Below are 8,791 nucleotides of genomic sequence, written 5' to 3' on the forward strand. Positions count from 1 at the left end.
TGTTCAGTGATCCGTCCATGTTATTTATACTTTATGAGCTGACGTGGTTAATAAGGAAACGCTTTGGTTCTACTTCTCGTCGGTCAGCCATGGTGCTGAAGGTTGTGTCTACAAATGAATCAAACCTAAAACATTGCAGTTTAATACTTTCACTTTGTGTCCTGACATTGAAATGCTGTATTGTTGATCATGGAAGCGCAATGGTGTTTAATGCAGTGCTCGTTGTTGTTCGTAAAATTCCAAAATAAGCTCACGGTGTCGCTGCTCACTTGCAGATAGGACGAGGCTCATTTCCACACCCACTGCAAAGGGAGTAATTCAAGCATTAAAACCAGTGCTGCTATTGTTGCATGAGCGGTTCCGTTAATTTTGCCATCACATTGGAACTTTGACAGCAGAAGGGGACATTTCCTGTCCGCATCTTCTTTCGGGAAAAACAATGGAGCTAAAAGGGAGATTGTGGCTTTTTTTTTCCTACGTCTTTGCCATTTTATTCTACATTTCCAATGCAGACCTCAGCTATTCTGTTCCAGAGGAGATGAGACCCGGATCTATTGTTGGAAATATTGCCAAGGACCTCGGGTTTGAAGCAGGGAAATTGTTCACTCGTAAAGCCCGTATTGATACGGAGGAAAGCTATCAGCACTATTGCGATATTGATCTAAAAACAGGCAATTTTGTCATCCGGGAAAGGATTGACAGGGAGGAGCTGTGCGCGGAAAAGGTTTCGTGTTTGCTTAAATTCGAATTAGTCCTAGAGAGCCCCTTGGAGCTGCACCAAATTTCACTGCTTATTCAGGATGTAAACGACAACTCACCCGTTTTCCAAAAGGATACAATTAAACTCGAAATAGGCGAGTCAGCTGACAAAGGAGCTCGATATCGCCTCAATGAAGCACATGACACGGACTTAGGACACAATTCGGTTAAACAATACATTTTACAAAATAACGAACACTTTGTGTTATCTGTCCGAGACGATACTGATGGGTCTAAAAATGTCGAGTTGGTGTTAGAGAAAGAGCTAGACCGTGAAAAAGAACACGATTTAAATGTAGTGATGATTGCTGTTGATGGTGGCAATCCACAAAGATCAGGAAGTGCTATTATACACGTCACTGTGCTGGATGCTAATGATAACGCCCCAGTGTTTGACCAAGCCTTCTATAAAGCCAGTCTGCCTGAAGACTCTGTCCTTGATACTCTGGTCGTCACTGTAAGTGCTACCGATGCAGACGAGGGAGTCAATGGGGTGGTTACTTATGAGTTTAGCCGGATCTCAGAAAGGGCTAAAAAGGTGTTCTCACTCAACAGTCAAACTGGAGAGATCAAAGTCATAGGACCACTTGATTTCGAGAATGATTCTAAATATGAAATGCGCATCGATGCCAAAGATGGTTATGGACTTTCATCAGATTCCAAATTAATGATAGAAATCACTGATGTAAATGATAATGCCCCTGTAATATACCTGAAATCCCTGACTAACCCCATACCTGAGAACGTGTCACCTGGTGCAGAGGTGGGCATCATTAACGTGCAGGATAGAGACTCTGAGAATAACAGACAGGTCCGCTGCTCCATTCAGCAAAACGTCCCTTTTAAGTTGGTTCCTTCTATTAAAAACTATTATTCTCTGGTGACCACAGGACAACTGGACCGTGAACTAGTGTCTGATTACAACATTACAATCACTGCCACTGACGAGGGCTCTCCCCCTCTGTCCTCCTCTAAAACGGTTCAGTTATCTGTAGCAGACATCAACGACAACCCACCTGTGTTTGAGGAGCAGTCCTGCAGCGCATATATGACTGAAAACAACAAACCTGGCTCTACTTTATGTTCCGTTACTGCTCGAGACCCCGACTGGAGACAAAACGGTACCGTGATTTATTCTCTGTTGCCCGGTGAGGTGAACGGTGCCCCGGTGTCATCCTATCTGTCTGTTAACGGAGACACGGGGGTGATCCACGCTGTGAAGTCGTTGGATTATGAACAGTTCAGGAGTTTTAAAGTCCAGGTGATGGCCAGAGACAACGGTTCTCCTCCGCTCAGCAGCAACCTAACCGTCAGTGTGTTCATATCGGATGTGAATGATAACTCTCCTCAGATACTGTACCCCGCCCCGGAGGGCAACTCCTTCATGACCGAGCTGGTCCCCAAAGCTGCACACAGAGGCTCTCTGGTGTCCAAAGTGATCGCGGTGGACGCGGACTCCGGACAGAACGCCTGGCTGTCCTATCATATAGTCAAATCCACTGATCCGGGACTTTTCACTATTGGTCTCCACAGCGGAGAGATCAGGACACAGCGGGACATTTCTGAGTCTGACAGCATGAAACAGAACCTTATTGTGTCAGTGAAAGATAACGGACAGCCCTGTCTCTCTGCCACCTGCTCCATGTATTTACTTATCTCTGATAACTTGGCTGAGGTGCCAGAACTGAAGGACATTTCTTACGATGAGAAGAACTCCAAACTGACCTCTTATCTGATCATCGCGCTGGTGTCAGTGTCCACCTTTTTTCTCACCTTCATCATCATCATCCTGGGTGTGAGGTTTTGTCGCAGGAGAAAGCCCAGACTGTTGTTTGATGGAGCAGTTGCCATCCCCAGCGCTTATCTCCCTCCTAATTACGCAGATGTTGACGGCACAGGAACTTTACGCAGCGCTTACAATTATGACGCCTACCTGACAACAGGTTCCAGAACCAGTGACTTTAAGTTTGTGTCATCTTACAATGACAACACACTGCCTGCTGACCAGACTCTGAGGAAAAGCCCTTCAGACTTTGCTGAAGTGTTTGGGGATTGTGATTCTTCTCCTGAGGTAGGAGCCTTCCTACGTCTTTGTCATAGTTGATGTTTTTGTTGCTAACTTGTAGAGCAGAGGAGTGTTATGTTATTCACATTTGTGTGCTTCCTGTAAAATTGTTTTGTGGATTTTGATATACATTTTTGGGTAACTGAAGATTTCCAAAATGATTAATCATGTAAATTACATCAACCCATTATTTGCTGCTTTATTATAGTTGTTTTTATTTTCAAATGTATTTGCGTTTATTTAGTTTGCGGGTGATGTTTACTGTCCTTTATTAATTAGAACAGCTGCAGTTGCTACACCTGATTCATCATGGATATATGGATGAGGTTCTATAGTCTAAGAACGAGTTAACATTCAGGTATTAGACCACTCTTAATCACATCAAAGCAGTCTGAGAACACTTTTTCTTTTGCTGATGACAAAGTTTAACAAACAGTGCTCTGGTCTATTGGTGACTTCCGTCCTTACTGGTTTTGTGACATCTGTCCATGGTGCTGAAGCACTCCTCAAGCATATTCACAACTGAAGATATAAGAAGATGTTTTTTAGAGAGGTGCCAGAGCGAAGAGGCTTCCTGGTTTTCGGCTCCAGGGAGCAGTTGTAGATTTATTTTTTCTTAGAAACACTATCAAATGTGATTAGGCTAAATGAACGATAGTAATATAATGATCTGAATTGTTATTAATAATATTGTTGTTTCATAATATATTTAAATTATTTAACGATAGTTTTCCATAAAAATCACGTGTATTTATTCAAATATCTATATTATTATCAACTTTTTCAATTTGGAAGCTATTTTTTGTTTTGTTTTCAACACTACTTTTATATTTGTTGGTAAATAGTTATCCGTTATTATAGGTTCTGTTATTTTCCTGACCTTGTTTCTTATTTTCTATAAAATACCTACAATTGTATATAGTTGTATAACACAGTGTCTGGGTAAGTTGCAGAGTGAGGCATTTAGGCCTTTTTGTAAGGGCTTAGGATGCTTTATTTAATGTCTTGATAATATATTAATCAGTCACAGAAGGATTGTTTCTGCTAAACGAATATGTACGTTGTTGATACTTTAGCTACATTTTGCTGAAGATAGTTATGTACTTTTACTTGAGTCACATTTAAAATGCTCTCAGATGCAATACAGTTTCTTAACATCGTGGTATTTTAAACTTGTTATTTAAGAAAAAAAATCGAAGTATCTTCCCCATCACTGTCCATGGTGCTGGACATTACATCTCTGTAAACAAGTCCTCCCATGTGATCTTCCTTTTGACTCTCTCCATGGAACTGAAACAACTTATTTTCTCCTTTAGACATAATTTCAAATGTTCCAATGTTTCATTATAATTATGATAATAATTATAATAATACACATTTATAATGATATTAATGATTACACAAATCATTATTATGCATAATAAGTAATGATTTAATTTGAATCCGTAAACCTCAAGAATGAATACCTGCAACAAGAACATACTTTATTTGTTACCACACGTTATATAAGTGATAGAAAAATTGTTCATTTGTTAAAGGTAGGGTAGGTAATTTACTTCAGAAACACTTTTTTTTATATTCCATAGCATATTCTAACATGCCGATAGCAATGAATAAATGAAACGCTTTGACAATAAATATATACAAATATTTAATCTGTGGAAGCCGTGGCGCTGTAAAAAGCACGACCAATGATCTGCCCCGGCTCGCGGCAGATAATTGGATGGCCTACCTACCTGTCAGCCTTGCATCTCTTTCACAAATTTATCTCGTGCCCTCATTGGTCATGTGCGCGTTCGTGTGTGTTGGAGGAGGGGCTCTGTAAGGAAGTCTGAAGGAAGGGGCGGATTTTTTTTGGGTGTGTACTTTCAAATTCTAGTTTACTCGAGCTGGTTTCTCCATTATTACCTACCCTACCATTAAAAAAACCGATAGCTTTCCATTAGAATCACGTGGATTTGTTTTCAAAATCTAAATTATTATTAGACTTTTAAATCTAGAAGCAATTTTTATTAGTTTTTTTTTTTTTTTTTCAACATTGCTTTAGTAGTTTTGCTGGATTTGTATTTGCGTGTGATTTGTTTTGTTTGGAATGCTATTTCCCTGACCTTGTTTGTTGTTTATTTTTAAAACACCAGTTTTTACATGACAGTGTTAGAGCATTTTGCAGTGTCATGCATGTTGGCCTTTTTGTTAGGGGCTTTGGAGGATACGATATTTAAGGAATGATAATATATTAGTCAATCAGAAGGTTTGTGTCTGCTAAACGAGTGTATACGGTATGATACTTTATGTACATTTAGCTTAAGATAGTTACTTTTATTTGAGTAGGCTACATTTCCGAATGCAGGACTCTCAGATGCAATGCAGCATTTTACATTGTGGTATTTGAAACATGTTATTTAAAAAATAATCAAAGTATCTTTCCCATCTGTGTCCATGTGGCTGAACCTTAAATATCTGATAATATTGCAAATATAATTTTTGAAAAAGACATTAATATGGTCTTCAGAGTAACGTATGGAGTACAACAAAGTTGCCATACTTAATCAGAGCTGTCTCTTTCTATCTGCATTATATCCATTGAAAAGTGCTTGTTTTCAACTGATAGTAACATGTCATATGTGAAGGAAATACTTTCACGTGATATTAGAATCTTGGAAAACCATTTAATATCCTGACATTGTGAGGATATAAAGAGACTCATGGTGTCGCTGTCGGCTTACAGAACATGGACGCACACCACCCCACCCACAACTACTGAATGCAAATCTGTTGTATTTTTCTAAAACGATCGGTTAAACCTCCAATATATTTGTATGGTCCGCAGTATACCCAGTGTTGGATTATTTAGTTTTTTTTGGTGGTACTTTTTATTGTAATCTTGATAGTACGCTGGACATTAACAATACGAAGACGTTTTTTTTATCAGGATGGGAGACAAAGGATTTTCTGCACTGCGGTCGATCTTCTGCTTTGCTTCCTTTATTGTAATGCTGCACCTCGTTAACGGAGACCTGCGTTATTCTATTCCAGAAGAGATGAAACGGGAGTCTATTATTGGAAATGCAGCTAAAGATCTCGGTCTTGATCTGAGGACCTTATCTTCCCGAAAGGCCCGTGTTGATTTTGAGGGGACTCGTAAGCGGTACTGTGATATTAATCTGAGTACTGGAGATTTGGTCACATCGGAGAGAATGGACCGAGAAAGCCTTTGTGGCAAGAAACCCTCGTGTGTTGTGAAGGTAGATCTGCTGTTAGAAAATCCTCTGGAGCTTCATCGTGTAAGTCTTCATATTCAAGATGTAAACGACAACTCGCCGAAATTCAAAAAACACTTGATTGAAATGGAGATAGGCGAGTCAGCTGCTAAGGGTTACCGCTTCTCTATCGAGGAGGCCCATGACGCGGATATAGGTCAAAATGCTGTTCAGAGATACCTTTTACAAAAAAACGAAGACTTTATTCTCGCTGTTGACAGTCACAAGGTTGAACTCGTATTGGAGAATACACTTGATCGTGAAAAACAACAAGAGATCAATTTGCTCCTCACAGCTTTAGATGGAGGCTCTCCTCAGCGATCAGGGACTGTTGTCATACACGTAACTGTGCTGGATGCTAATGATAACGCCCCAGTGTTTAGCCAGGCCGTTTATAAAGCCAATCTGGCTGAAAACTCTCCTCCAGATACCATAGTGATTCATGTTGGTGCTACTGACGCAGATGAAGGGGTAAATGGAGATGTGACATATGAATTAGGCCATGTGTCTGACGATGATGTAAATGCATTTTCTATTGATTCTAAAACCGGAGAAATCAGGGTAACTGGTGCGATTGACTTTGAAGATATTAGTACTTTTGAAATGAGCGTGGAGGCTAAGGACAGTTTAGGGTTATCTTCTTACGCTAAAGTTATAATAGATGTTACGGATATGAATGATAATGCCCCTGTAATATACCTGAAATCCCTGACTAACCCCATACCTGAGAGCGTGTCACCTGGTTCAGAGGTGGGCATAATTAACGTGCAGGATAGAGACTCTGAGAATAACCAACATGTCCGTTGCTCCATTCAGCAAAACGTCCCTTTTAAATTGGTTCCTTCTATTAAAAACTATTATTCTCTGGTGACCACAGGAAAACTGGACCGTGAACTAGTGTCTGATTACAACATTACAATCACTGCCACTGACGGGGGCTCTCCCCATCTGTCATCCTCTAAAACTGTTCAGTTATCTGTAGCAGACATCAACGACAACCCACCTGTGTTTGAGGAGCAGTCCTACAGCGCATATGTGACTGAAAACAACAAACCTGGCTCCACTTTATGTTCCGTTACTGCTCGAGACCCCGACTGGAGACAAAACGGTACCGTGATTTATTCTCTGTTACCCGGTGAGGTGAACGGGGCCCCGGTGTCCTCCTATCTGTCTGTTAACGGAGACACGGGGGTGATCCACGCTGTGAGGACGTTTGATTTCGAACTGTTCAGGAGTTTTAAAGTCCAGGTGATGGCCAGAGACAACGGTTCTCCTCCGCTCAGCAGCAACGTGACCGTCAGTGTGTTCATATTGGATGTGAATGACAACTCTCCTCAGATACTGTACCCCGCCGCGGAGGGCAACTCCTTCATAACCGAGCTGGTCCCCAAAGCTGCGCACGGAGGCTCTCTGGTGTGCAAAGTGATCGCTGTGGACGCGGACTCCGGACAGAACGCCTGGCTGTCCTATCATATAGTCAAATCCACTGATCCGGGACTTTTCACTATTGGTCTCCACAGCGGAGAGATCAGGACACAGCGGGACATTTCTGAGTCTGACAACATGAAACAGAACCTTATTGTGGCAGTGAAAGATAACGGACAGCCCTCTCTCTCTGCCACCTGCTCCATGTATTTACTTATCTCTGATAACTTGGCTGAGGTGCCCGAACTGAAGGATATTTCTTATGATGAGAAGAACTCCAAACTGACCTCTTATCTGATCATCGCGCTGGTGTCCGTGTCCACTTTTTTCCTCACCTTCATCATCATCATCCTGGGTGTGAGGTTTTGTCGCAGGAGAAAGCCCAGACTGTTGTTTGATGGAGCAGTCGCCATCCCCAGCGCTTATCTCCCTCCTAATTACGCAGATGTTGATGGAACAGGAACTTTACGTAGCGCTTACAATTATGACGCCTACCTGACAACAGGTTCCAGAACCAGTGACTTTAAGTTTGTGTCATCTTACAATGACAACACACTGCCTGCTGACCAGACTCTGAGGAAAAGCCCTTCAGACTTTGCTGAAGTGTTTGGAGACTGTGATTCTTCTCCTGAGGTAGGAACCTTCCTGTGTCTTTGTCATATTGATGGTTTGTTGCTGACTGTTGAGAAGATAACTTTTATGTTTTGCAAATGTGCTTCCTTTGAAATTGTTTTGTTGATTTTTAATTACATTTTTTGGATAACAGAAGATTTTCCAAAATGATTAATCGTGTAAATTATCCCAGGACATTGTTGTCAATTCCCTGCACTTATTATTAGTTATCACTATGTTTACTGTCCTTGATTAATTAGAACAGCTGCAGTTCTGATTCATCATGGATATATGGATGAGGTTCGAGTTAACATTCTCTTATTAGACCTCTCTTAATCACATCACTGCAGTCTGAGAACACTTATTCTTTTGCTGATTACAACGTTTAACAAACAGTGCTCTGGTCTATGGGTGACTTTGGTCCGTCCTGGTCTTGTGGCATCTGTCCATGGGGCTGAAATACTCCTCATGCATATTGACAACTGAAGATGGGGTGCCAGAGCGAAGAGGCTTCCTGGTCTTCCGGCTCGAGGGAGCAGTTGTAAATTTTTCCTTACACTATTAAATGTGATGATGCTAAATTGACCATATATAATTATCTGAAATGTTATTTTTAATAGTGTTGTTTAATAACATATTTTAATTAGTACCGATAGATTTCCATAAGAAT

The 8,791-nt window shown here is 40.9% G+C and overlaps 1 protein-coding gene across 1 annotated transcript; it reads left to right on the forward strand.

Annotated features, from left to right (window-relative positions):
- Positions 1 to 375: 375 nt before the first annotated feature.
- On the forward strand, positions 376 to 8,398 carry LOC307033034 (uncharacterized protein; the record flags this gene model as incomplete). The annotated part of the gene is made up of 4 exons (XM_079671303.1): positions 376 to 2,846; positions 3,760 to 3,766; positions 5,757 to 8,176; positions 8,382 to 8,398. Exons 1-4 carry the CDS (start codon positions 440 to 442, stop codon positions 8,396 to 8,398), a joined length of 4,851 nt encoding a protein of 1,616 aa, XP_079527429.1. The 5' UTR covers positions 376 to 439.
- Between the last annotated feature and the right edge of the window lie 393 nt (positions 8,399 to 8,791).

Source organism: Notothenia rossii (genome assembly GCF_949606895.1).
Source record: "Notothenia rossii genome assembly, chromosome: 3".
Classification (NCBI taxonomy): Eukaryota; Metazoa; Chordata; class Actinopteri; order Perciformes; family Nototheniidae; genus Notothenia; species Notothenia rossii.